Genomic DNA, 27,540 nt, shown 5'->3' with positions numbered 1-27,540 from the left:
CGTAAAGCCAGCTAGCTGCTGGAGATCCAGATGTTGAGTGGAGTCACTTGCTAAGCATGCATCTCTAAATTGTTGCAGTCTTTCAAAGTGCAGAAGACGACCTGTTTCAATGTCCCTGAGAAAGACTTCCAGCTTGCTTTCAAATGCAAACACTGCTTGTTGAAGGGATGAGATTGTATTTCCAATACCTTGCATTTTCACATTGAGCTGGTTCAGATGGCCAGTTATGTCCACGAGATAGTGAAACTGCAGGAGCCAGTCAGTGTTGTCTAGCTCAGGATGCTTGACGCCTTTCATTTCAAGAAAAGTCCGGATTTCACTCAGGCAAGCTGCAAAACGGCTGAGCACCTTCCCCCTTGACAACCAACGCACGTTGCTGTGTAAAAGCAGACCGGGATAACGATTCCCAACTTCTTCTAACAGAGCTTTAAACTGGCGATCATTTAAAGCTCGGGCAACAATAAAGTTGACCACTCTTCTTTAGCAAACTCCATGAAAGACGTGAATAAATCCTCTCCTCTTGTTGTCCCTTTCATTGGCAAAACAGCCAAGCTTTCCTCACGCAGTGTGTCACCTGCAGCATACCTGGCAATTATACTGCACTGAGATAGATGGCTAACGTCTGTTGACTCATCTAACGCGAGAGAAAAGTATGTCCCGGCGTTTATGTCCTTAATTTGTGTTTCCTCGACTTGATTTGCCATCATGATGCTACGATCGTGCACAGTTCTTGCTGACAGGGGCATGTCTTTTATTCGTTTGATTATCTTGTCTTTATTTGGGAAGTCATCAAACAGTTCATTGGCCACATCAAGCATGAATGTTTTGGCATACTCGCCATCTGTGAATGGCTTTCCATTCCTTACTATTGCCAAAGCACCCGCAAAGCTAGCGGAATTCCCGTCACCTTGCTTGGTCCACACACGTAGTTGCTGCTGACTCGTCTGCACTCTCCGCTGTAGCTCCTTGCATGCCCTTTTCCTGCTGTCCCCCGCTGGATATTTCGATGCAAATGAAGCATGGTGCGTATCGAAGTGCCGCTTTTTATTTGACCGTTTCATCGATGCAATTTTATCATTGCATATTAGACATACCGCAGATCCTGCTCTCTCACCAAATGCAAATTCCTCTGTCCACGCAGCCTGGAATGCACGGTAATCATCGTCTTTTTTTCTTTTCGCCATCTTTTCCGTTACAAGGGTTGAAGCGGATAAACTAGTTGGCTATCTGATAAAATTGATTTCTTCACCTTTACAATGACGCGGACATGCTCGCGAGCCATTGGTTCCCGACCCGACCCACGGGTGACCCGTGACCCGTGAAATATATCTTCAAAACTAATTTCTGTTTACTTTAAAATGACACAGTATTATTAAGAAATATCACAAGTATTTTAAAATCAGTTCCAAACTGATTTTTTTTTTTTTTTTTTTTAACTCAAAATTGTCTGGGAGCCATATGCCGTCACCGGAAGAGCCATATATGGCTCGCGAGCCATATGTTCCCGACCGCTGGCTTAGCGGTTAGGGTGCCGGCTTGGGATCCTAGGATCTTGGGTTTGAATCATGGTCGATCACTGAATTAACACCAGGGGGGTTGACTCAGCCTGTCATCCTTCTGAGGTCGGCAAATTGAGTACCAGTTCACTGGTAAGTTTCCCTGTGTGTCGCAAGAGGCGACTAAGAGGGTTGGCGGCAGGAAGGACATCCGGCCATAAAACATTGCTTCAAAAATGGGACCACAGTGCCCGAAAAAGGCCAACCCCCGCTCTGTGGGGAAAAAATGGCCTCTAAAGGTGGTTCAATCCACCCCATCAACAGGCGGTGCAACAACACCAACAACAACACTTCTATAGTTTGTGTGCAATATCGAACATGGTGTTGACCTCACGTCACATCTGAAACATGGAGTATCCAAATCGGTCCTTTTCCATGGCATAACTTTTGCAGTATAACTGCCCCACGAAACACAAATAAGAAGCAGCAAATCACAAGCACTCTACTAAAGATGGCGAACCACCACTTGCTGAATATAGCGGGATGACGGTGTTTGCCAAGACAAGGTGGAGACAATTAATTGAAATGCTTCATGAGAATGGAATGATGTTGAAGATGATTCCAACCAATGCTTTAGTTGGTCATAATATTCCCGCTCCTGGGAAGCATTTGCGACCCGGGAAGCATTTGCTGCCAGAAGCAGTCCACCATAACCAGTTCAAGATCTGAACTCCAAGTGAATGTAATGCTCACCATTCTAGCCTCCCGGTCTTATGTTCATTCATCTATTTTGTATTAACGAAGCCTAACTAACAAAAGAAAATGCACATTAAAAGTCCGATTGACCAAAAAGTGTTTTATAATGGGCCCATGTGTGAGAGTTTTACCCAACAATCGAATTATTTGACCTTCCATAGGAATTTTCACTTTAATCATTATATTTAATGACCTATGACCTCGTCCTATGAGCATTTAGACTGTCAAAAGCTAAACACGGCTTACCCACAATGCCCTGTAGAGTGACGTCATATACAAACCCTTCATTCTACACATTTGTTAAACCAAGCCAATAGAGTAGGGGTTCCCAACCTGGGGTGCCCGCCAGGGGACGCTGTAGGGGGGGGGGGTGGGGGGGGGGGGGAAGTTAGGATGATTCCAAGGGCCCTGCACTGACAGAGGCCCTAAAAATTATTAGAACATTAGGTAAAAATTCTCAATATTAAATTATTAACCTATCATTTTTAATAGAATAATAGACCAATAAAACTAACGGTTCTTTTTCTTTTCTTGTTTTTGGTAAAAAGTAAAAAAAAGTAAAAAACTAACCCAGAGAGCCTCTGTATTGCCCAATCCCCCCCTCTATTTACATGAAATGGTTTGATCCTGCCCCCAAACCAGACGCGAACGGCTTGCGAGCAGACAGTGAATTGAGCGTGAGAAGTGCCGGTTCAGGAGCGTCATGTCTCAGCTAAAAAAACAAATATGGGTGTCAAAAAAGAAAAGAAAGAAATGAAAGACAGGAGAAAGAAAAGAAAGAACAGTATGTGACCCAATTTTTCACAAAGGAAGGTGGGTATAGTCCGTGACTGGTGGAAATTAACATGTTTGCTTAGCTAGTCCATAGGCTAGCTAACATTACAATTTGCTCCCCTAGCTAGCAATGTCGGCTGAAAGAGGCGCAAAATGCAGAGCTAGTTAATATTGTTATGTCGGGTGGGATAGCAATATCTAGAGCCAGATTGATCTGAATAGGTAACGTGCTTCGTCTGTCACGGTAAGGAATCCACTTGTAATAAGTTCCATGTCTAGTCCAGTTTGTCGGTTAAGAGTATACCTGTGAACATACCAGGATGTTCGAGTGATAAATAGAGTAGGGATTAAAAGATAATGCCCCTGTTTGTCACACCTGGTAGCCAAACCTTTGTCCCATATGGCAATGCACTCATTTAGACACTTAGTTAGGCTCTTTATTGCAACACTAAATAATTCCCTTCCCTGACATGATTTTGGAAGACGAACAGGCAAGGGGGCCGGCTCGGGGGGCCGCCGCCTGGACCGTGGCCAGCTTCATCTCCGCTGGGGCCCGCATAGCACGCTACATGCTACGTGCTATAACCACGCGCAGGAGGACTGTGATTGGTTGGTGCGGAAGGCGCGAATCGTGCTGGGGTGCTGGAGCAAGGGACCTCGTGGTGTGCAGCGGAGATTTGACAGGCAAGACGAGACCAGATAAGACCGCACGCCATGTACACTACATAACGAACGTGTTATTTTCGTGATTCAGTCCCCTGTTTGTGTTTGAGGTCTGGTGTGTGGGATCCCAATTTAGGAATTTTAGTTAATATCGCGTTTCCCTGTCCCATCCTTTTATTTAATAAACCCTTGTATTATTTTCCCCTTCCATTCAAAAGCTTGTGTCCGTGTCGAGTTAATTTCCTTGCAGGATCGAAGCTGCCGTTGGCACGCTCCAGTTAAGCTTTTACCGCAGCTCCCACTTTCCTTCTTCCTCCCACGTCCATAGTTGAGTCCGTGTTTGGCCGTCGCCTCAATTAAAGCCGTTTTCAGTCCATCCGCGAGCCTCTGGTATTAACCGGAGGCTACGCATGACAATATCTTCACAGAAAATTGAGCGTTTACATTTTGCTCCTCTTTCAGCCAACATTTAATCAATGCAGGCAAACTTTTAGCAAGCTATTCATACTAAATCACGCTGGGCTCTTGGTGTAGTGCGTAAGGCTGAGCAAGGACCAGTGATAACTAAATGGCATGGCTATGGATATTGGATCACTACACTTGGTATGTATACTTGAATGTATACTTGTATGTATACTCTGCTGCTGATTTTATTATTTTGTTTGCTATATCAATCCATAGATGATAATGTTAATTAATTTTAATTGAAGAGGTTAATGTATGTTGTAATTCTTACCATTAAAATTACATTTAGACTGTAAAAGATGGCCTTTAGCACATTTCTTGTGTGGGTATCAGTCTTGCATCAAATAGTGAATTCCATACTGTATGCAGAAATATAAGCATCGTTTCAACCTCCTGGCAAAAATGTCGGGAAAAAAAATGTGTGCGCGTGCTTCATAGGGGCCCATTGTGATATCTTTTCATGGGGCCCAAAATCCCTGGCGGCGCCCCTGGTGCCCGCATCCCCAAGGGGTGTGAGATGGAATATCTGGGGGTGCGACAAAGAGTGGCTTGTGTCCTTGTTGTCTTGTGTCACGAGTCATCACTCAGCCATCTGCCAGTGTGTGCCCTTTTTAACATGACATAAAACTTTTATGCCTCTGCCTCTCTTCCTCTCTCTCTCATCTTTTACACTACAAGAAAAAAAATAAAAAATAAAAAGAAGGATGGGAGATCAACCAAGAATGGTGTCATTAAACGAGTTCTTCATTGAACGGTAACTCATGAGGTAAATGCTCAAATTTTCTTCAAATTAAAGTTTGACCACTCAATAATATTAAAATTGTGTGTATTTTTTTTTTTTTCATCAACCACTGTCACAACGGGAACCAACGGGGTCACGGGTCGTCTAGTGTATTTATATATTTTTTTATGTGTAGCTTAAATTGCTTCCCAATGACGAAAAATCACCGCATGCCAATGCAAACAACGTCTCAAACCAAGTCAAACATGTTCCACTCCGTATACTTTATTCATTTTTTTTTGTCTTTTTCAGCACAAACTCTTATAGTGTAGCAACTTGTTGTAACCTGTATACACCATTGTATACTTTTTACATATTTTAATATTTTTTCTCATATTACCTCATATTTTTCTCTGTTTTGCAGATCAACCCTTCATCATGTCAAAAAGAAGGAAATGGAATGATGACTATGTGCGCTTTGGTTTCACTTGCATAACGGGAAATGATGGCTTGCAAAAACCTCAGTGCACTCTTTGTAGCGTTGTGTTTTCCAACTCAAATCTGAAACCATCCAAGCTTCAAGAGCACTTCAAGAACAAGCATGGCGGAGCTGATGTTGAAGGACATGATGTTGGGTCATTGAAAATCAAAAGAGATCGTTTTGATTCTGTAGGAACTCTTCCAAAGTTGGGTTTCGTTTCTGTTGAAAAACCACTACTTCTTGCTTCATACCAAGTGGCATATGCAGTGGCCAAATCCAAGAAGCCCCATACAATTGCAGAAGATCTCATCAAGCTATGTGCACTGGAAATGGCAACAACTATCCTGGGCAAAGAAGCAAGAAAAAAAATTTGAACAGGTGCCCTATCAATAATGTCATTCACAACCGAATCAGCGATTTGAGTGAAGATATTTTGGACCAAGTCATCTCAGATATCAGAGCTAGTCCTCTGAAAATCTCTATTCAGTTGGATGAGTCAACTGATGTCTCCAGTTGTCAACTCATCACATTAGTGAGGTATGTCAATGATGGTGCTGTGAAGGAAGATTTCCTGTTTTGTGAAGATTTGAAAACAAGCACAACTGCAAAGGATGTGATGCAGCTGGTGAAAGACTTCTTTGCCAAACATGATTTAGATATCAAAGTCATTGGTTCTGTGTGCACTGACAGGGCACCTGCAATGCTTGGAAATAAATCAGGCTTTTCTGCATTGATGAAAAAGGAGATTCCAGACTTGCAAGTACCCATTGTTTTCTTCATCGGCATGCTTTGGCATCAAAAACATTGCCTCCAATTTTGAAGAAAGTCCTTGATACTTGTGTGAAGATCATCAACTGGATCAGGGGGTGAGCTTTGAACCATCGCATCTTCAAATCAATTCATGAAGATCTGGGAAGTGAGCATTCAGTTTTGCTTTTCCACACAGAAGTCCGTTGGTTGTCACGAGGACAAGCTTTAACCCACTTCTTTGAACTGCGGGGAAGAAATCAAAGTTTTTCTGGAAGAGCGTGAATGTGATCTGGTTGGGGCATTGGAATCACAGCAATTCGCCCAAATGCTGGCTTACTTAGCTGAGATTTTCACTCGTACGAATGACCTGAGTGTTTCTCTTCAAGGAAAAGGGATGAAGATATTTAAGGCTTGTGAAAAGTTGAATGCCTTCAAAGAAAAGTTACGTCTTTGGCGTCAAAGGATGGAAAGAGGCAATCTCTCAAATTTTCCTTCACTTGGAGATGATTGATGATGCTGGATCCATAACTCCTACTGTGCGTGAAGAAATTGTGGCTCATTTGGAAATGCTGTCAGAATCGTTTGATAGATATTTTGCTGCTGGAGACCTAAAGATTTCAGAAGAATGGATCATGAATCCATATTCCTACAATATGGAGAAAATGTCAAATGATGAAGAACTGAAGGAAGATCATATCGATTTGCGGACAAATTGAGTTCTTGAAATGCAATTTGAAAGCAATACTTTGGAGGAGTTTTGGTGTGCAGCACTGGATATGTTCCCAAGACTTGGTGGAAAAGCACTCAGTGTCCTCATTCCATTTGCAACGACATACTTGTGTGAATCTGGATTCAGTTCTCTTTTGTCAATCAAGACAAAATCTAGGAATCACCTGAATCCACAGGCAGACGTGCGGATCGCAGTCAGCAAGAAAGTTCCACGTTTTGACAAAATCATGAAAGAGAAGCAGGAACAAAGAAGTCATTAAATTTTATGTTCACAATTGCGATTGATTTTACCGTTTCATTTTTTTCCTGAATAAATTAGAATCTAATTGCTCAATTTATATTTGCATTTCATGCACCGAGTTAAAAATCTTATTTTTTTAGTTCAATTTGTTCACCCACAGTATTGTATGTGGTTCAATTTGTGGTTCAAAAATTTGACCTTCATCTTCAAATGTCATATTACTTTTGTAGGGGGTGCGAACATTAATCAAATATTTCCTTGGGGTGTGGGGCATAGAAAAGTTTGGGAACCACTGCAATAGAGAGTAAGAAATGAAAATGAGGAGAGGAATAGAGGGAGGGATGAGGGAGAAGACCGAACGAGGTTCAAAACACACTTTAGATTGCAGTAGAACTTCCCTCAGCTCTGCGAGTCGGGCCTATCTCGCGATCTGAGCCTGTAGCACCAGTAGCAGTCACTCACGCAGATGGAGGGGTGGGTTGGTGTTCCATACTTGGTTCACCTCCTCCCCCTACGTATATGGGGAAGAGGAATCGTCCCTCACCGATGTGTCCCTCCTCCCTTGGGATATGGGGATCGCATGTTCACTTCACCAATATTTCCACCTGTCCTATGTGGCCAGCGATCTCTGCCTCTTTCCAGAAAGTCTCATCAGCAGAGATATCTCGAGTACACGAGACAGGGATCTCCCCGCAATTTTGGTATACAGTAACGACACAAGATTAACAGTCTTCCTGTACTCTATGTTCTGACCTGCACACCCGAGCTCGGTGTGTGATGACGTCATGCAGTCCTTCCTTATGAGCGTGTATCCCCAGTATGTGCCCAGCATGAAGTCCCATCTGGGGTGCACTGTATTTACATGTCCGCCCCAGGTCAATGACTGCCCCTGTTTTGTGGCTGTTCAAATAGTTCATGGTAGCAGTCAGTGATAACGTTCATGCCAAGAATACTAGGGGTGGTCTTTTTACGACTCTGGCTAACACCATTGGCTGGTTCTTTCACAATCAATATGCCCCTACTAGGCATACACCGGTCCAGTACCTTTACATCTAACTCAACATAACCAAGGTAAGGTATGGCTAACCCATTAGCTGCTTTAAGACCCAGCCACTTGCAGTCATAAAGTTATTGTTTCCGCAGATGTGAAAAGTGTTCAAAAAAATAGCTTTCCGTAATGGTCGTGACCATGGAACAAGTGTCCAACAGACAAGGGACTTCCACTCCCCCCATGGACACGGCCAGCCTGGGGCAAGACCCAACTAACTTGCTAAGTGCTTCGGTTTGTTCGGCGTTAGAGTCTAAGGACACCCCTCTCAGTGTGCGACTCTACACACTGGAGGGAGTGGGGGGTTCTAGTTTTTTCCGACTGGTTAACCTGTGCAGTACCAGTATTAATCTGGGGTGGGTTTCCTTGTGTGCAGTAGCGAGCAATGTGACCTGGCTGCGCACACTTAATGCAAATTGGACGCCCATCAGGTGCCCGTTTAAATCTATTATTATTATAAAAAGGCCTTCCCCGACCCGCCCCCACATTATAACTTAAAGTTCATGTAAAATATCCAATTGGGCTTGTTGTTTAAGAACTATGCTTTTAAATTCTGCTAGTTCGGAGTGATTTACCCCAACTGCTTCACTACCAGCAGTGACTTGAGTTTCACATGTTTGTAGAAGGGGACGTACATACTTTTCTCTGGTGGGCTGACCCTCCTCGACCCATCGAATCGCCTCTTTGTGAACGTCGAGTAAGGACATTGCAACAGTTTGCCTCACCATCCTCTTTAGCTCTCTACGCAGCATGTGGTCCCTCACATTTTCACAAAATTGGTCTCTCAATAAAACTTGTGAATTGGGCATAGCCTGGGGGTTACGCTGTTGCACTCGCTCCATTAATATCATAAGGGCATGGGAAAAATCCTGCAATGATTATCCTTCCTTCTGCTTTCTATCAAAGAATTTCTGCTGCAAGGACACATAGGATTTAGAACAACCATACACTTCCTGCAATACTCCAATGATCTGCTCAGCATCTTCCTTTATCATTATATCGCTAAACTTAATCTCAGTGCGTGCGGCTCCCTCTAGATGATCGTAAACAAACAGTGCTTTGTCCAACTCTGACATATGTCTTGCCTTTATGCAACTCTGCACTTCATCCACCCACTCGTCCACGGTTAAGGCCCCAACAGATGAACATCCAGAAAATTTAGGACATTTCCTCTCTCTAGGGAGGTAAACAGTTTGTTCTCTCCTCGGCGGAGGTACAGACACGTTATCGGCTGGTCCCGATATATGGCCTGACAGTCTCTCATTTTCCACTCGAAGCTGCTCCAGCTGGTCCCGTAGTGTCTGTAGTTCCGCCTCCATGATCCTATGACACCGTTTGATAACAAGAGCCACCAAGTGGCGAAGCTGCACAAGGTCGGGGCTGTCAAGTCCACTGATGGGTGGAGTCTTCGCTGCCAACCGCTGTTCTCTACAATCAAAAAACCCTTATGCTGCTACCATTTCCCATGATCCAATGTATGGTTCTCCAACCAGCTCTGAATTATCCTGTCCATGACGCCAAATGTGACACCCAGGGGAGTCCAGGACTCCTGGTAGTTTGTTTACAGACTACACCGCTTCCCCAATATGGGGTGGGAGACCCTAAATAAGTAATTTGAAGGCAATTCCCCAAAGGTAAGTGTTCAATTAACTGAACAAACAGAGATTTCAAATTAATGGAATTTATTTGAAAAATTGATAGGAGAGCACAATACAATACTTTATTAAACTTGAGAATATCCCAAAAGACAAATAGCAGCCAAGTAATAAAACCTATCAAAAGAACAGCAGCTGACAGCACTGAACAAATATCTGTAAAGAAAACATAAAATTACCTTTCTCATACTTAAAAGCATCCCCAGAAAGGTTTAACTTAACCCAACTACCCACCAATATAAATATACAAATCAACGATACACAAAACGCTAATTGTTTACACGACATAAAACAAAATCACATACCCTTTTCACAAGAGATCAGGGGTTACCCAGAACACGGTGGAAACACTCCACTGTACCTCTGCCGAGACAGTGAACACATAATGCGGTTACCATTTAACAACAGCGTCCATTTTCCATTCATACATAAAAAGAACAAAATGGCGTCGCATACTCGATGCAAGCCTACCTTCGTCTGTCGGTTACATGCACACATCCACTGGTCCTGAACAGCCAGGAATTCACTGGAGAGTATAAAAACTCGAAAACACACTTCTTGAGCAGACGCACCCAAGCACAGCACCCTCGCTCGGACAACCAGGAAGTACTATCGCAGAGGACCCAAGCAATTGTGGTCTCCGGATATGCCTGCACAGGTAGCTCATAGACATAAAGCCAAAAGTGACGGAACCAATATAATTTTCCCTGACAGCGACTAATGATTAGTCCCACAGTCTACATATAGCATTTTCTATATCTACATTTATCGTCGTAACACCTGCCTACCATGATATTGAAGCAACACCAAATAGGTCGACTCAACCCATAATCCTTGACTGACTTGATGGAAACCACATGCGTTAAGCAAACACATTCCTGTGTATTATCAGAACTGCCCATCCTGCAACTGCACACAGAGCGCACCCGCTCTCAAATCAAAAAAAGTTACAGCACAGACACACACACACACACACACACACACACACACACACACACAAACACACACACACACACACACACACACACACACACACACACACACACACACACACACACACACACACAATCCTCTTTACTGTCTTGGCAAGCAAAATTTACACGGCTTACACTGACAGTACAGTACAAATACAGTACAAATGAGAATGCGCGACGGGTTGCTCAATGTTCAGTGGTCACATCATGGAGCGCAGTGTTTTCAAGTGAGAACTGGAAGCCAACATCGGTGATTGTAGTGTAAATGAAGAAGAAGAAGAAGAGCCTTCGTAGGCATGGGATATATTGGATGCCTATTTACGGGCAAGCGCTCGGTCAGAGTGGGGGTCAGTATCCTGTCTGCGGAATGAGTTATGCAAAGACGAGCGCTGAATCTTATTGGTAAGAAGTGATTGGGATTCATGACTAATGTTTAAACTGCTTGGCTTTGCTTTATAATGCTTTATTAGATTTGTAGGACTGATGAAACTATTGCCTGTTGAGTAGGATGCCAAATATCGATTTGAATAAAGCCTCGTATCTTGAAGTGAGGTCTGGAAGCTTTTTCAACACAATTTATTCAAATCGATTCTGAGATGTTCAAGGACCATGGACAAGCTCATCAAGGTGGAACGCTTCTCCGGAGACCCCAACACGAGCGACGCTGCCGGCCAGCTGACCCACTGGCTTTACTCCTTACGGCTCTACACAGACTTAGTTCCGGAGATTGCCGACGCTTAGCGACTGAACGGTCTGTCTTGCAACGTGTCCCATACCATTTATGAATATGTTTCCCATTGCATAACCTATGCTGATGCCGTAGCAACCTTGATGGCTCTTTTTGTTAAACCATGCAGCACTGTATACACATGGCATCTTCTGGCGATGCGCAGGCAGGAGACTACGGAATCGCTGGAGCAATACACCCAGATCTTATGGCAGCTTGGCAAAGACTGAGCCATCCTGGATCGCACGGGCATAGAGTGCACTGATGATTTAGTGTGTGATGCTTTCATAACTGGGCTCCAGTCTCCCGCAATTCGACAGCATCTTCTCGAGAGTGAAACGCTGGACTTCAAAACGGCTTTCGACCAAGCCCGAGTCCTCCAGACGGCTCAAGTCAGATCTGAAACTTACAGCCGTCCATTTGTAACTGCGGGTGCTACGACCTACGCTGATGATCGCGGGGAGTCAGAATCTGCCCGTGAGCGAGTACCCGCGTGGGGTATTGCGAGCCGGGATTCCTGTGGAGAGGGCTCTGACGAGGAGGAGAGCGAGCCAAGCTCCACGGCCATGGCGGCCCCTGCTCGGGCAACTGCCAAATGCTACTTCTGCGGAAATCGCTGCCACCCCCACTCGTTATGCCCTGCTCAGGAGACGACATACCACAATGCGGGGACAAAGGTCACTTCGCCATGGTCTGTCAGTCCAACAAAACTTGACGGACGACGCTCGCTAGGGCGTGCATATCTTCAGGGTCGCGGAGAGCTCTGTGCGGCCTTGCATGTGCTGTGGTTCCGGTGGATAGCAACGGCGAAGCGGTGGCGAAGCGGTGGAAGCGCTGATCGATACTGGAAGCGATTGACGCGTCTTGTCGAGCGCCACGGCTGGTCCACTGTTGCTGCAACACAGCACATATACATGGCCTCAGGGGTCTTGTGGCAGCAATCGCGCAGTTTCTGTGTGGTTAAGCTGATTGCCAATGATTTTACTTACTCGGATGCGAAGTTAATGGTGTTTCAGAACCTTTGCTCGGACATGCTTTTCGGGCATGATTTATTGAACCGTCATAAACGCCTAGAGATGCAGTTTGGCAGCGCGCATACACTCTCTATACATTATTCCATGCCGGGCTCAGGATGCGGCTTAGCGTAGATAGCTATCAAACCTCCCCCACTGTTCCCAAGTTTAACATCTAATTTCCACCCTGTCACCGTGAAATCTAGACGGTATTCTCAGTCCGATGTCTAGTTTATCGCCGACGAGACGAAATGTCTTTTGCTCGAGGGAATCATCGAACCCAGTTGCTCACCTTGGCGGGCACAAGTGCTGGTCGCAAATAGCGTGAATCATCGCAAATGCATGGTCATTGACTGTTCGCAAACGATTAACCATTTCACACAACTTGATGCCTACCCGCTCCTTAGAATGGATGATATGGTCCGGGCAGTATTTAAATATCGAGTTTTCAGTACGCTGGACCTTCGTAACGCCTACCATCAGATTCCGATATGGGAAGCCGACCGGCCCTATGCACGGCCTTCAAGTCTGGCTAGCTTTTGTACCAATTTCATGCAATCCCTTTCGGGGTCACTAACGGAGTTGCGTATTTCCAACGGGTGATGGATGACATTTTAACCAGAGAACAGCTGAAAGATGTTTTCGTGTATGTAGATAATGTCACAGTTTGTGGCCGTGATCACGTAGACCATGATTCAAATTTACGGCGGTTTTTGGATGTCGCGAAGAAATACAGATTGACCTTCGATGAGGATAAGTGTAACTGTTCCGTCAAAACAGTGGATCTCTTGGGGTACACCGTGACCTGAGGGGAGATACGACTTGACGCCGCTCGGCTGCAACCTCTGCTCGAGGTGGCCCCTCCCGTTGACTGTGCGGCATTGGGCAGAGTAATGGGATTGTTTGCCAATTATTCCAAGTGGGTTCTAGGGTTTTCAGAGAAAATAAGGCCATTTGTGGAATGTAAAATATTTCCACTGAACTTGGCCACGAAGGCTGCATTTCAGCTACTGAAAAACGACATAGCTAATGCTGTTGTGACCTCAATCGACGAGACTATTCCTTCCATGATCAAGACAGACGCCTCGGACTGTGCTATAGCAGCTACCCTCATTCAAGCTGTAAGGTCAGTCGCTTTCTTCTCTCGAACACTGTCTGTTTGTAAAAAGTGACATTCCGCTATCGAGAAGGAAACTTGCGCGATCGTAGAAGCCATCAGACCGTGGCGCCATTTCCTTCGAGGGAAACATTTCCAGTTGATTACAGACCAGCAGTCCGATGCTTTCATGTATGACGAGCGCCATCCGCAGAAGATTAAAAATGAGAAAATCGCTTGCTGACGCGTTGAATTAGCTGACTTCAGTTCCGACATTGTGTACAGGCCGGGACGAGATAATCTGGCTGCTGATGGTCCTCACATACAAGTGCAGACTTTGGCATGGTAAAGAGGGTATGTCGAATATGTTCTGGAGGGACACGGGATGTTCATCCCGTGTCCTCTGGGATGCACTGAAATACAAGTTATCCACTTATAACTCGCTGTGGCCATAGTAAGTTGAGTGGCAGCATAGTTTATCTCACTATCTGCCATAAACTCAGCGTAGTTTATCCACGCACTGATAAAATCATCATTTGTCTTGTTTCTACCCACATTACCCCTTATGGCCAAGTAGCTTGGGGTCATATTGTTGATTGTGTCATGTGTATCTCGACAGGTCTGTTCGGGAATAACCACCGGCGAGTTACGTGATATTCATGAATCACTTTGTCACCCTGGGGTGACTCGATTGGCTCACTTCATGCGGAGTAGGAATCTGCCTTTTTCTATAGATGACGTCCGGCGTCTTTGTAAAATATGCTCCGTGTGCGCCAAAGAAAAACCGAGTTTTTATAAACTGTCGATGGGAATGCTGATTCATGCCAGACCCCCATGGGAGCGTTTGAATGTGGATTTCAAGGGTCAGTTGCTGGCGGCAGGGCCGCACCGATACATTCTTACTGTTTTTGTTGAGTACTCTAGTTTTCCGTTCGCTTTTCCGTGTGTCGACATGTCTTCGGCGACGGTGATTGAATGTTTTCGGTAATTGTTCTTACTGTTCGGATATCCTGCCTTCATTCACTCCGACCGAGGTATGGCCTTTTTGTCTCGAGAGATTAAACAGTTTCTCCAGGATTGAGGTGTAGCCTTAAGCTGTACCATGGCATGCAATCCTCAAGGCAGTGGCTTGGTGGAACAACATAACAGAATTATCTGGAGAGCCGTGTCAATGAGCTTGAAGTCGTGCGGTTTGCCTCCGCAGTAGTGGGAGCGCATACTGCCTGACACACTGCACGCTATCCGGTCGCTGCTGTGTACACCTACGAACGAAACTCAGCACAAACGCATGTTTCAATTTCAGTGACGTAGTGCTAGTGGGCAAGCGCTGCCCTCTAGGTTGGCCGAGCCTCGTCCGGCTCTCCTGAGACGAGCGGTCAGACAAAATAAATATGAGCCGTTGGTGGATCGCGTAGAAATTCTAGAGGCAAATCCGGAGTACGCTCATGTTAGGCTGCCGGATGGATGTGAGACTACTGTATCAGTCTGCCATCTTGCACCTTGCGGAGAGGGAAATCAGTGGGTTGTTGATGACAAGGGAGATGGAATCTCGGGTTCCCCCGTCAAAACGGAATCGCAGCAAGGATCGACCGGGGATAAAGTAATTAATGATAATGTCAAGGTTACGGAGATCCCGTCAGTGTCAGGAAGCCATAAAAAGGAGCGGGTTGATGAGGATGATCCTCCTTTTGTGAGATCCGGTGATCCAGGAACTGAAGGGATTTATCGAACTCGTGCTGGCCGATTGTGCGAACTGCCAACTTGTTTTGGTTGGTAGAGCTTTGCCCCTGTTATGTTTTTGGCACTGTTACGTTGCTTTCTTGTTTGTTCGCTGGCTTGTATTTTAACGGAGGGAGAATGTGATGAAATATGAAAAAGAAGATTCGATGGAATGGCCCTGAGAAGAGGATATAACAGGATGTAGGGTAAAGGAGGAGATTGGCTTCGTTTCTGTATTCTGTGAGCTGACACTTGAGTAAGGTATGAAAAGGAATGATTATTTGCTTGCTTATGGGTTAAAGAAATGTTAGTATAATCTTTAATGCAGTTCTAATATTATTCTTTATCCTGTGCTTATAGGGTATGTGGAGATAGATTTCAATAAAGCCTCATATCTGGAAACAAGGTTTCGCCTTGATTTCACAACAGCAATCATGTACTGTGCTTTTGCCAAGTTTGAACAAAATCAGACCATGCATGTCCAAGGAATGCCTGTCATTTTAGACTGGAAAATCTGGTTAAGAGTTAATTGAAACTCTCTGGAAAATCCTCTCTATCTCTTTGCTGATGACTCCACTCTCTGCCGCTCCATTTCTCATCCCTCAGATCGGCAGTCTGCAGCCTCCTCACCCTCTGCAGACCTGGGAAAAATTACAGACTGGTCAAAAAAGTGGAACATGTCTTTCAATCCTGACAAATCTCACATTCTTACTATGTCTCTCCGAAAAGACCGACTGGAAAACCCTCCCATCTACTTTTTCAACAATCCTCTCCAAGAAGTTCTGTCGCTCAAGCTTTTGGGTCTCTCTATCTGCCATGATCTTTCTTGGGAAAACCACTTTCCAAGCTGGCCTCCAAAGCCAGTCGCCGACTGGGCATCCTCCTTCGTGCGAAGTCCTTCCTTGGCACACCTGAGCTCAGATACATCTACAGGGCTTTCATCCACAGCTTCATGGAGTACTGCTCTCCCATCTGGGCTAGGCCCCATGCCTCACATCTTGCTCAGTGTGATGTCATAGAAACCAAGGCTTTCAAAATCATTGGAGTCTCTTGCGATGAAGTTGAGTCCATGGACCTATCACTTCGCCATTGACAACAGGACAATGTCCCCTCTGTCTTCTTCTGCATCATTTCTGGTCTTGCACACTCCACCCTCTCTGTGATTTGTCCTCCTCAGGTATCTGCAGAGCGCACATAATCCACCAACAACCCCATAACGGTGAAATTACCTAAATGCAGGATCACTGCCCACTTCCACTCATATGTACTGCTTTTTCCCGCCTTCTACATCCTCTTCAATCTCATTCCTCCCTCTGGGTCTTCAAGACAGCTGTTCACCATCATCTCAGGTCATTCCCCATCCAAAGCCATGATCTTGTCTGCAGTCGTTAAATGATCCACACCCCACTAAAATTTTTACTCATGTATCCACGTTGTCTGCCCCTTGCTTTCTCCCCTAACCATAATTGTTACCTGCATCCCTTGTTTGTCCATCTCCATCCACTTTCTCCCTCCACCCTGCTGTTGGCGTTTCCCCTTTCTCCTGCTGTTCCAATTGTCATGTTGTGTTCTGATCTGTTCTGTATCCTTGCTCTTCCATGAGCCTAGACTAGACGATGCTCACCAAAACACAATGCATCACGGACACACTACCTCAAATACTAGTACACGACAATAAAACATTATCATTGCATCGTGCCCCAGTACGTCCTCTTTGGATCACGTATCCCAGTAAATGCTCTTTAGATCATGTGTGTTAGTACATGTTACGTTTGTCTGGCCCGTTCCCATGCCCCATTCGTATTGTTGAATGGACGCTCCCTACCATTAAACAATGGACGGCCGGCCCTGATCGGTCGCACACCCAAGTGGTACAAAGAGCAATCCTATTCCGAACATGGGCTAATCCATGCGCCTTATCAGGATTTAAACCGAATTTAACAATTTCCTCCAGAAATGTCCAAAACACTGAACCAAGCAATGACCGAGTGGAGCATTCACATAAATACAGTAAACATCATTTCAAACCTGCAAATGTCATGCCATCACCTTTAATTAATAGGTATACCCTATACCAACCAGGGTAACTGGGAGATGCTAAAACGAGGTGGTGAAGGTTTGAGAGGCCCACACGGGCAAAAAAGCCTCCCACCCGCACCAATGCAACTTCCTTGCTGTTCCCTCGTTTGAGGTGACCAACAAAATGGCCTTCTGTGGCCTATGGTTGGTCATCGCCTCTTGGCAGACTTTAGAACATATATCCCCTGCTGAGTCATATACCAAATGTTTTCAAATGATAACCGACGTGCTGCTTCCTTGCTTGACGCTCAGCATGTAAAAAGCATAGAGCACAAAAAGATGTTGGCAACCATACTGCAGCCTTTGCTGGGCCTAATGGCCCCCTCCTGCATTAGAGTTGATTGTGAGGGAATATATTATTATATTATAACATGCGGCATTCTACTTTGCAAAATGCAACAACATTATTCATTGCAAAGGGGAAAGCATCTCTTTGTGTTTGCTTAACTTAGCATTTTGATTGATCTTTAGGTCTAACAGATCAGCTTTTTTTTTTTTTTGTATACAAGATCGAGGCTCGTGTTAGACAAAAATAAAGACACAAGACAAAATAAAGGAAGAGGGAGAAAAGATGGGGAGAGAGGGGAAAGCACACAAGTTCAACATTTGAGAGCAGGGACATCGGGAGATCTGTAGGAGAGAGAGCGCTTTGGGGGAGGAGGCACGGGAAGGGGGGAGGAGGGGAGAGGGTTAGGAGAGGTATAAAACCCATGGAAACTGCTAGGACTTCCAGGAAAGAAGTTATTTAATTTTTATCAAATCTTTCTGTCCACATAAACTTGTACATTTCCTCCATATCAATGAACCTTCCCATGTGGATGGTTTATCAGTTCAAGCTATTGAATCCGCAGGTGCTGTGACAACTACGTTCATACCTTCCCATCCAACTCTGCTGACAAATATTCATAACTGGAGAGTTCGTAGAACACCTTACCCGGTGCTGTCTTGAGAAGCAAGCGGAAAATTTGATTTGTCGTGATGCCGGAATATTTTGCCCTAGTACTGCTAAATGGAAGGGCTGCGAAAGAGCCAATAAGGCGAGTTGTGCTCTGCAGTGGTGACGTATAATATATAATTCAATTGAAATAAAATTACGATTTTAAAGGTTGTAGAAAAAAACATTTTTCCGAAGTTTACCGCTGATGATGCAGCGTCTTTTACACCAACTTATTTAACACGTTACATTAGTTATTACCTCAGCCACCAAAGGTGGATGGAGGTTATGTTTTCACCCCTGTCTGTTTGTCTGTCCGTTTGTTTGTGAACAAAATATCTCAAAAAGTTGTTGACGGATTCGGACGAAATTTGGCAGAGATGTAGCGTATGTGACAAGGACGAAATTATTCGATTTTAGTGAAGATCCGGATTCGGTTCCGGCTACGAGAATTTTTTAAGTGATTCTTCACTATTGGGAGATCGGGGCAAAAACGATACATAGCAGGATATCTCAAAAAGTTATGGATAGGTTTGGACGAAACTTGGTGTAGAGGTTGTGTATGTGACAAGGACGAAATTATTCGATTTTAGTGAAGATCTGGATTCGGATCCGGCTACGAGAATTTTTCAAGTGATTCTTCACTATTGGGAGATTGGGCCAAAAACGATACATAGCAGGATATCTCAAAAAGTTATGGATAGGTCTGGACGAAACTTGGTGTAGAGCTTGTGTATGTGGCAAGGAAGAACCGATTCGATTTTGGTGAAGATCTGAATATGGATTCGGATATGAGAATTATTAAATTATTTAACTGATTCTTCAACATTGGGAGATAGGGCCAAAAACGATACATAGCAGGATATCTCAAAAAGTTATGGATGGGTTTGGACGAACCTTGGTGGAGAGGTTGTGTGTGGGACAAGAAAGAACCGATTCGATTTTGGTGAAGATCTGAATATGGATTCGGATATGAGAATTATTAAATTATTTAAGTGATTCTTCAGCATTGGGAGATCGGGGCAAAAACTATAGATTGCGGGATATCTCAAAAAGTTGTGGATGGATTTGGACGAACCTTGGTGGAGAGGTTGTGTGTGGGACAAGGAAGAATGAGAATTATTTAATTTGTTATGTGATTCTTCCCCATTGAGTGATATGGCCAACCAGGTGGAGGTTTGCTCTCTACTCAGTGCCGTTCTAGTTCGTTCCTGTTGTATGTGTCCTCTATAACGTCCTTAAAAACTGCAAGTTTCCTGTTTGCAATGATTTTCAATTTTGTTTTACTGCCAAGCAGGCAGACAGAGTAAAAAGAAAACGCTCTCACTCTTCTGCACATGTGCAACCAGGCTAAATCCAGAGCCAAAGTCCGGCTTCTCCGTTCGTAAGCAGCACAAGGCTGCGGGGCAGCATCATTGGCAGAGGGTGCGGGTGTGCCAACGATGCAATGCCCTTTTCTGGTTAGGGCAGGAATTTAGAATTTGGCCATAGTGCTGGTGATATCTCGCCTACTCTTCGCGAATGACACCACGAGATCTTTAACGTCCACCAACGAATGCCCCGGTAAACCCGTTTAACAACCATCCGAGAGACGGGACGCACATTGATGAATCACCCTGAATGATAATTTATAGCTGCAGACGTTTGTAGACGGATGGATGGTAGTTAGGATTAGTGAAAAAAAAAATGCAAAAAAAAAATATAAAATATAAAATAACGTACACAACTAACCTATGCACAACTAGAACGGGCACTCGGTAGAGCGCATACCTTCGCCGCAGCTACTGTTCTGTACTTGGTAAAAATACGATTTTGACCTTTTCGTGACCTTGACCTTGACCTTTGACCCGATTGCTCCCAAAATCTAATCAAATGTGTCCCGTATAATAACCAATCATCCCACCAAATTTCATGCAATTCGGTTGAATACTTTTTGAGTTATGCGAATAACATACACACACACACACAGACATACAAATAAATACACAGCGATCAAAACATAACCTTCCGCTTTTGCGAAGGTAAAAATATAACATGAAAACAATTAAGTTGTACTTACCAATTCCTTCGAACACTTTTATTCGTCCTTCTTCCCTTAGATAACTGTCTGCGGTCTTTGGATGACATCGCTCAATTGAATTTGGAGAAAGGAAGTCTCTGTGGCTGCCTACAGAGTATACTTCGGTACATCCATGTGACTCCACCCATATTTTATATGCCACAAATGTACCTTTCGTACCTTTGCACTGAATGAACCTTCTTTTTGAGCGTCATTCTGGCTTTACCGGTTATAAACCAAAAAGAAAACAGCTCCTGTGATGTTGTCGCTGCTCGTTTGTTGTTGCACTGATTGCAAAGTTCTGCATCAACCTCTTGCAGGTCATCTAGGGTGAGATAGATCTTACACACTCAATAGCCCTCTTGAGCTGCTGGATGTTACAATGGTGGTCTCCTTTACGTCGTCACGCAAAAAGATGTCCAGCAGGTTGAGGTCTGGGGAACGGGGAGACCAGATGTCCTATATCTTGACTGACAGGTTGTCTCACTGCCTCAATGTTCTCTTCTGTACACCCAGTCTTTTTTCTCCATGATTTGGTAATATTGTGAACAGTATCTTCTTTCTGGAACCTCTTGACATTGTGAAGAATACAGTTCTTGCTGGGTGGGTCGCTCGTGATGAAATGTTTGTGATAAAGCCACTCCGCTAAGCCTTTCTTGATCGCTGACTTCGTCTCATGGTACTATTCAACTGTTGTACTTTGTTGCTAGGCGGTGGACGACATATGTACTCCGGACGAATGAAACTTGATGGAGACAATTTCTCAACTTCCCAGAACATACCCTGAAAAAGAAATAATAATTACAATTGATAATGCTCAATAGAGACACGATCTAAATAGTACCGAGACTTTTGAAGCATGCTGTATTTGGGTTTAAGGACACACAGACACATGTGTCTAACAGCTCCAGTCTGCGAGGAGATGAGAAGTTTCTTCAATGTTGTGCTCCGGGGTCCGTCAGCCCTTCATGGGCGTGAGAAAATTGGTGGCGATGCCAATTTGGATGCCCGGGAGAAAATCTCATGCAACATCTCCCAGTTGCTCATCTACAACACTTTCAAGGGTACACACCATGCTGTAAAAACGGCAGCAGTAAGGCACAGCAAGGAGAGGGAAACCCCCTTCCCCCTTTACCATGGACTCAAACTGCATGGACATGGGCGGAATAAAAAACAGATTGGGATTGACAATGAACAGGGTATATCAGTATCCTACACTCGTGTCATGGAAGTGAAGCGAGGTGTTGCACGAGCAGTGTGCACTCGTCATGCTCAGGATGGGGTTGTGGTACCCACCAACAGTCGTCTCAATGTTTTCACCACCCATGATGTAGATAATATAGACAGCAAGGCGCAGGGCAATTTCTCACATGATGAGTTCCATGGATATGTCCTGAGTGTGACCAACCACCTCTCATATGAGAACACTTGAGTGAAGCGGGCTCCAAATCAAACTTGATCCTTTTGACACATCAACTCCCAAGTTACCAGACTCTTATGTGATCCAGCCACCAGTCGAACTCACTCAAACTGATGTCTTTGCTCCGAAACCCAGCATCAGGCAGATGAGATGATCGGCAGATGGGAGATGAGCCAGAGAGAGCCACGGAGGCGAGTGGCAGGGAGAGAGACACGGAGATTGAGCGGCAGAGATTGAATTGCGTACCAGCTTTCCCCCGCTATATAATTGAATTGTCCGGTCACGTTCAACGACACGCGGAGCTGTTTAACGGGTTTTCGCCTCAAACCCAAAGCGTGGACCGGAGCGCGAGCTTGGAGCCGGACCTCGACGCCTACCATCTGCCTGGACCCTTCTCCTCCTTCCCACCACCACCTTTTCGTGTAAGTCAGTTTGTGTTGTCCTGGGCGTGATATTTAAGACTGTTTAAGCTTACCCTGTGTATCTGCTTCTTCCTCGTCTTGTATATTCCCTTCTTTTATTCCTCTTCGGGTTTCGTGTACATAATTAATAAATATCTGTTCTTCCTTTACTTTGGTTTCCTCTCGTCTGATCGCTTTCGTGATTTCTCCATTGAATACACGTGGCACAATTACAACCGCTCAGAATCGGGTTTAGTCTTTTTGTTAACGGCCCGAGTCGCAGCTCGCTTCGCACGGCGTATCCATTATAGTGGGGCGGCTTAGCCCAAATATTCAAAAGAATTGTGCATTTTGTGAAACAAGCACCAAATTTGGCACAAATGTACATTAATATGTTGCGAACATTTTCAGATATTGGGCCACTTGAAATTCCGTAATTTTTTTTTTCTAATTTTTTCAAATTTCGTAATTTCAAATTTTTCGGGTGACACCGTCACAATTTCGGTCTTCGAGGCCGGCCGATAGGCAAAGTGTGACCGGAAGGGACGAGGTTCTCCTGACCACGTGGCCCTCGATCTGGGAAGCGAGAGGCGTTCCATTAGTGGACGCGCCCCTCACGCCCGACTTTTGGGCGGCCCCGGCAGGCCGTTTGTTTTGACGTTCCGTGACAGGCCCCGCACCCCCACCTCCGGGCCGACCGGAAGCTTGTGCTGAGTACATCATACCTGAACAACTCAGTGAGGCAGAACACAGCAGTGCACACCAGGGTGACCCCTTCAGTGCATAAACCAATTAACCTGTCCACTGCAGGGCATATAGAAATGAAGTTATTTTCTGCATATAATAATAATATAAGTTCAGTTCTATATAACAATTTCTGTTATCACCACTACCACTACAACTACCACTACTACAAGCTTTGTCTGGAATTTTGTGGACTAACAGACAAACAGACATACAGACAAGCTGGGATCAAAACATTACCTCCTTCCACCATTGAGTGTAGAGGTAAACATCATGGAAATTATATCATGCCCTAGATTTAATTCATGCTTACCCGTGTATTTGCTTCACTGGTTCACAAGGTCTTTTGCATACATGTAATTCAGACTCTCGTCTTCATTGCTGACCACACAATGTTCGCAACATATTAATGTACATTTGTGCCAAATTTGGTTCTTGTATCACAAAATGCACAATTCTTTTGAATATTTGGGCTAAGCCGCCCCACTATATCGGCCGGCCTCGAAGACCGAAATTGTGACGGTGTCACCCGAAAAATTTGAAATTACGAAATTTGAAAAAATTTGAAAAAAAAAATTACGGAATTTCAAGTGGCCCAATATCTGAAAATGTTCGCAACATATTAATGTACATTTGTGCCAAATTTGGTGCTTGTATCACAAAATGCACAACAGGTTTGCTATGCTGCTACACTATTAACGCTGCAACTTGGGTGGAAATTATCTCCTCGCTTATGGCCGGTCCTAGTACGCAGGTATTTGGGACTTCATTGACCAATCTCTTTCATAAATTGATCGTCTGTTTGCCGTGTCGGGAGCAAGGCCTTTGCCGCGTCGCGAACGATTTGAAATCGAAGTTAAGAGATTGTTCCCATTTGTATTTTCGTTAAAACTGTATTTATTTATGGTGTTGTACGTATATTGTGTCCCGAGGAAGATTTTTCGGTGCAAATCTTTCATACCTGTATTGAAAATCGTGTTAATTCGTGTCGTGTCTTGAGGCCTTGTACAGTGTGCACTGTACAACCTTGAGGCTTTGTTTTTCTCTCAGCGGTCCGTCGTTTGTGATCCAATAACTTTCGTTCTCTGTATTCCCAGTCTTTTCACCCATAGCCTACTTCCTTGTGTAAATCTCAACTCCAAAAAAAAAAAAAAAAAAAAAAAAAAAAACATTTCCTTCTCTGTTCTCATTCGTTTATTCATTCTTATTCGTTCGTTCGTTCTTCGACCACGTGTTTCTCCCCCATTTCCCCAGATAGTTTTCACTCATTAACCTTCAATGTTTACACTTTCCCCTCAAGTTATGTATTCCGTCATATTTTATAACACCTTTTTCTTCTTCTTCTTTAAAAGGCTGCTTTCGACTTGCTCACCAAATCAATTCATCCCAAAAAAAATATCCATCTCCTATAGTGCCTTTTTTCTACATTCCCTAAACTCTCCTGCACTCCATCCTCCATCCAGCGTCCTTAAACGTATTTTTAACTCGAAGGTCACAAGAAACTCATTTTGCAATAAATGTTCGTTTCCCATAAATCGTACACTTTCAAAAATCCAATCTCACCCCTCCTCTCCAAATCTTCCCCAAAACCCCTCCCCTCCAAATCTTCCCCATCACCCCTCCCCTCCAAATCTTCCCCATCACCCATCCCTTTCAAATCTCCCCCCTTGCCCCCTCCCTCCTAAACTACCCCCTCACCCCTCCCCACCAAGACGCCCCCTCGCCCCTCCCCTCCTAGACTCCTGCCTCACCCCTCCCCTCCAAATCTCCCCCATATCCCATCCCTTTCAAATCCCTCCCCTTGTCCCTTCCCTCCCAAACTCCCCCCTCACCCCTCCCCTTCAAATCTCCCCACCCTCATTGCTTCTCAATTTCCCCCCTCTCACTCCCCCTCCTCAAAGCGTCCTCCCCGCTTCTTCCCCCTTCAAACTCTCACCTTCATCTCCCCCAACCTTCTGCCTCGCTCTTCCCCCTCCTCAAATAACACCTCATTGTGGCTCACCCAATCACCATCACACCTTTTGTCCGCCCCATCCTTCCCTTTCTCCGAGCTATTCTGAAATCTCTGACACACCTTCAACAGCTCTCCCTACCTCTTCCACCTCTTCCACATCTTACCCTACCCCTCCTCCCCCCCTGTTCTGTATCTGATGCTCCCCCTTCCTCTTCATTAACGGTGTGGACCTCAAACATCCGGGGCCTTCGTTCAAACTTAACTGATCTCTCCATACAGGTTGCTTCTGTCAAACCAGACGTGATCTGCTTAACAGAAACTTTCCTCCTTTATGATGTCTCTGATTCCATAGTATCTCTCCCGGGCTACTCCCTCCTCCGGTATGATAGACCTGAGCCTCGTCCTGGAGGCGGGGTTGCTATCTTTATCAAAAACTCTCTTCCTCACTCGCCCTGCACTGCACTCTCTCCACCTCACCCCAGGAATACCTATGGCTACGGCTTCCCCTTCGCTCCCACCTCTTGTTCATATGTGTGTTGTACCGTCCACCAAACAGTGATGACTCCATCTACATCTCGCTGTCTGATGATATGGACCAACTTCTATCTACTCATCCCAACTCTCTCTTCCTCATATGTGGTGATTTCAACTGTCATCATGCCAGTTGGCTGGGTGTGGGTACCTCTCTCACCAGCCATGGCTCCTCAGCAAAGGACTTCTGCGACTCACTGGGACTGACACAATCTGTCAATTTCCCGACCCGGATCTCAGTCAACGGAACATCTTCTCTTCTGGACTTGGTTATGACTAACTTCCCTGCTAATGTCTGCTGCTCTTCTTCTGCTCCGATCGGATCATCTGATCATGTCCTTGTTAAAGTGGACATCTCTCTGACCATCCTCAGGGAGCCTGCTCAGCGTCGACGAGTCTGGCATTTCACTCAGGCCAACTGGCACGGTCTTCAAGCAGCCATCAATCATCTGGACTGGTCTCCCATCTCTACCACCTCTGACATCAACTCATCCTGGGAATTCTTACAAAGTAAATTGCTCTCTCTCATGCACAGATTTATCCCATCTCGTCTTCAGTTGTCATACCCTTCCTCCCGTCCATGGTACACGGAATCTTGTGGTGAGGCTGTTGCCCAGAAACAACTTGCCTTCGTCTCCTGGAAAGCAAATCCAACGGAAGGAAATCTCATTTCCTTTCACAAAGCCCGAAACAAGTGTGTGTCCACCCTCAGGAGAGCCAGGAAACAATATCTCTCCGTTCTCAAGACCGAACTCTCTTATCTGTCTCCCTCTTCCAAATCCTGGTGGCGTCTGGTCAAATCCGTTTCTGGTGTTTGTTCCCCCTCCATCCCCTCCCTTACCTCAAACGGCTACACAGCTGACTCCGCACGTGAAAAAGCTCAATGCCTCAACTCTGTGTTTGCCTCTAAATCTTGTGTCCCAAACCCATCCCTCTCTGTACCCACCATACCCAGTCGTACCCTGCTGCTCCTGGACTCCGTGTCCTTTCCTCCTGACAAGGTGGAAAAGTTTCTGTCAACCCTCGACTCTGATTCTGCAACTGGACCCGACGGCATCAGCCCACGGGTCCTAAAATCCTGCTCTGCTGCTCTATCTCACCCTCTCTCTGTTCTCTTCACCCTCTCTTTTGCTCAAGGTCAACTGCCATCTGCTTGGAAATCAGCCAACATCACCGCTTTGCACAAAAAAGGTGCAAAAACAGATCCTAGCAACTACAGACCAATCAGCCTTCTCCCAATTATCAGCAAAGTCATGGAATCCATCATTGCTTCGGATATGAAATCTTTCCTCTTCTCCAATGGCTTGATCTCTGATCATCAATTTGGTTTCAGACCAGGTCACTCTACTCTGGACATGCTGCTTCTGCTGTCTCAACAATGGATGGAGGTCCTCAATGCCAAACAGGAAATTAGAGCTGTCTCCCTCGACATATCACGTGCCTTTGACACGGTCTGGCACCCCGCTCTGCTCACCAAACTCTCCTCCTTTGGTATCCATGGAAATCTCCACGCATGGCTGGCGGACTTCCTCTCTAGTCGTCGTCAACGTGTGGCCCTGAATGGGTTTCTCTCATCTCCTCTTCCTGTTCAGGCTGGAGTTCCCCAAGGCAGTGTTCTGGGCCCCGTGCTTTTTCTGGTCTTCATCAATGATCTCTCTGACTCTCTCGAAAATCCTCTCTATCTCTTTGCTGATGACTCCACTCTCTGCCACTCCATTGCTCTTCCCTCAGATCGGCAGTCTGCTGCCTCCTCACTCTCTGAAGACCTGGACAAAATCACAGACTGGTCAATCAAGTGGAACATGTCTTTCAATCCTGACAAATCTCACACTCTTACTATGTCTCTCCGAAAAGATCGACTGGACAACTCTCCCATCTACTTTCTCAACAATCCTCTCCAAGAAGTTCTGTCGCTCAAGATTTTGGGTCTCACTATCTGCCATGATCTTTCTTGGGAAAACCACATTTCCAAGCTGGCCTCCAAAGCCAGTCGCCGACTGGGCATCCTCCGTCGTGCGAAGTCCTTCCTCGGCACACCTGAGCTCCTCACCACATACAAGGCTTTCATCCGCAGCTCAATGGAATACTGTTCTCCCCTATGGGCCGGTGC

At 45.1% G+C, this 27,540-nt stretch overlaps 2 protein-coding genes across 5 annotated transcripts in view; both read right to left on the bottom strand.

Moving 5' to 3' along the window:
* Positions 1 to 22,078, bottom strand: part of LOC137421904 (glutathione synthetase-like) — a 205,674-nt gene extending 183,596 nt beyond the window's left edge. For 2 of the 3 annotated variants that reach the window (XM_068108437.2, XM_078769819.1), the window contains exon 1: positions 7,830 to 7,933. In XM_068108437.2, the coding sequence (XP_067964538.2) occupies positions 7,830 to 7,918 (89 nt within the window). In that variant the 5' untranslated portion in view covers positions 7,919 to 7,933. Of the gene's footprint in view, positions 1 to 7,829; positions 7,934 to 20,380; positions 21,164 to 21,676 lie in introns of those variants that run through there. The other variant, XM_078769822.1, reaches the window with a different exon arrangement.
* The window catches only part of LOC144889489 (uncharacterized), an 880,122-nt gene that overhangs the window by 290,580 nt on the left and 562,002 nt on the right, over positions 1 to 27,540 (bottom strand). The window lies entirely within an intron of this gene.

The sequence above is a fragment of the Myxine glutinosa genome, chromosome 1, assembly GCF_964187855.1.
Source record: "Myxine glutinosa chromosome 1, kmMyxGlut1.1, whole genome shotgun sequence".
Lineage (NCBI taxonomy): Eukaryota > Metazoa > Chordata > Myxini > Myxiniformes > Myxinidae > Myxine > Myxine glutinosa.
Note: the sequence above shows the minus strand (reverse complement) of the source record. Positions and strands in the feature narration are given on the sequence as shown.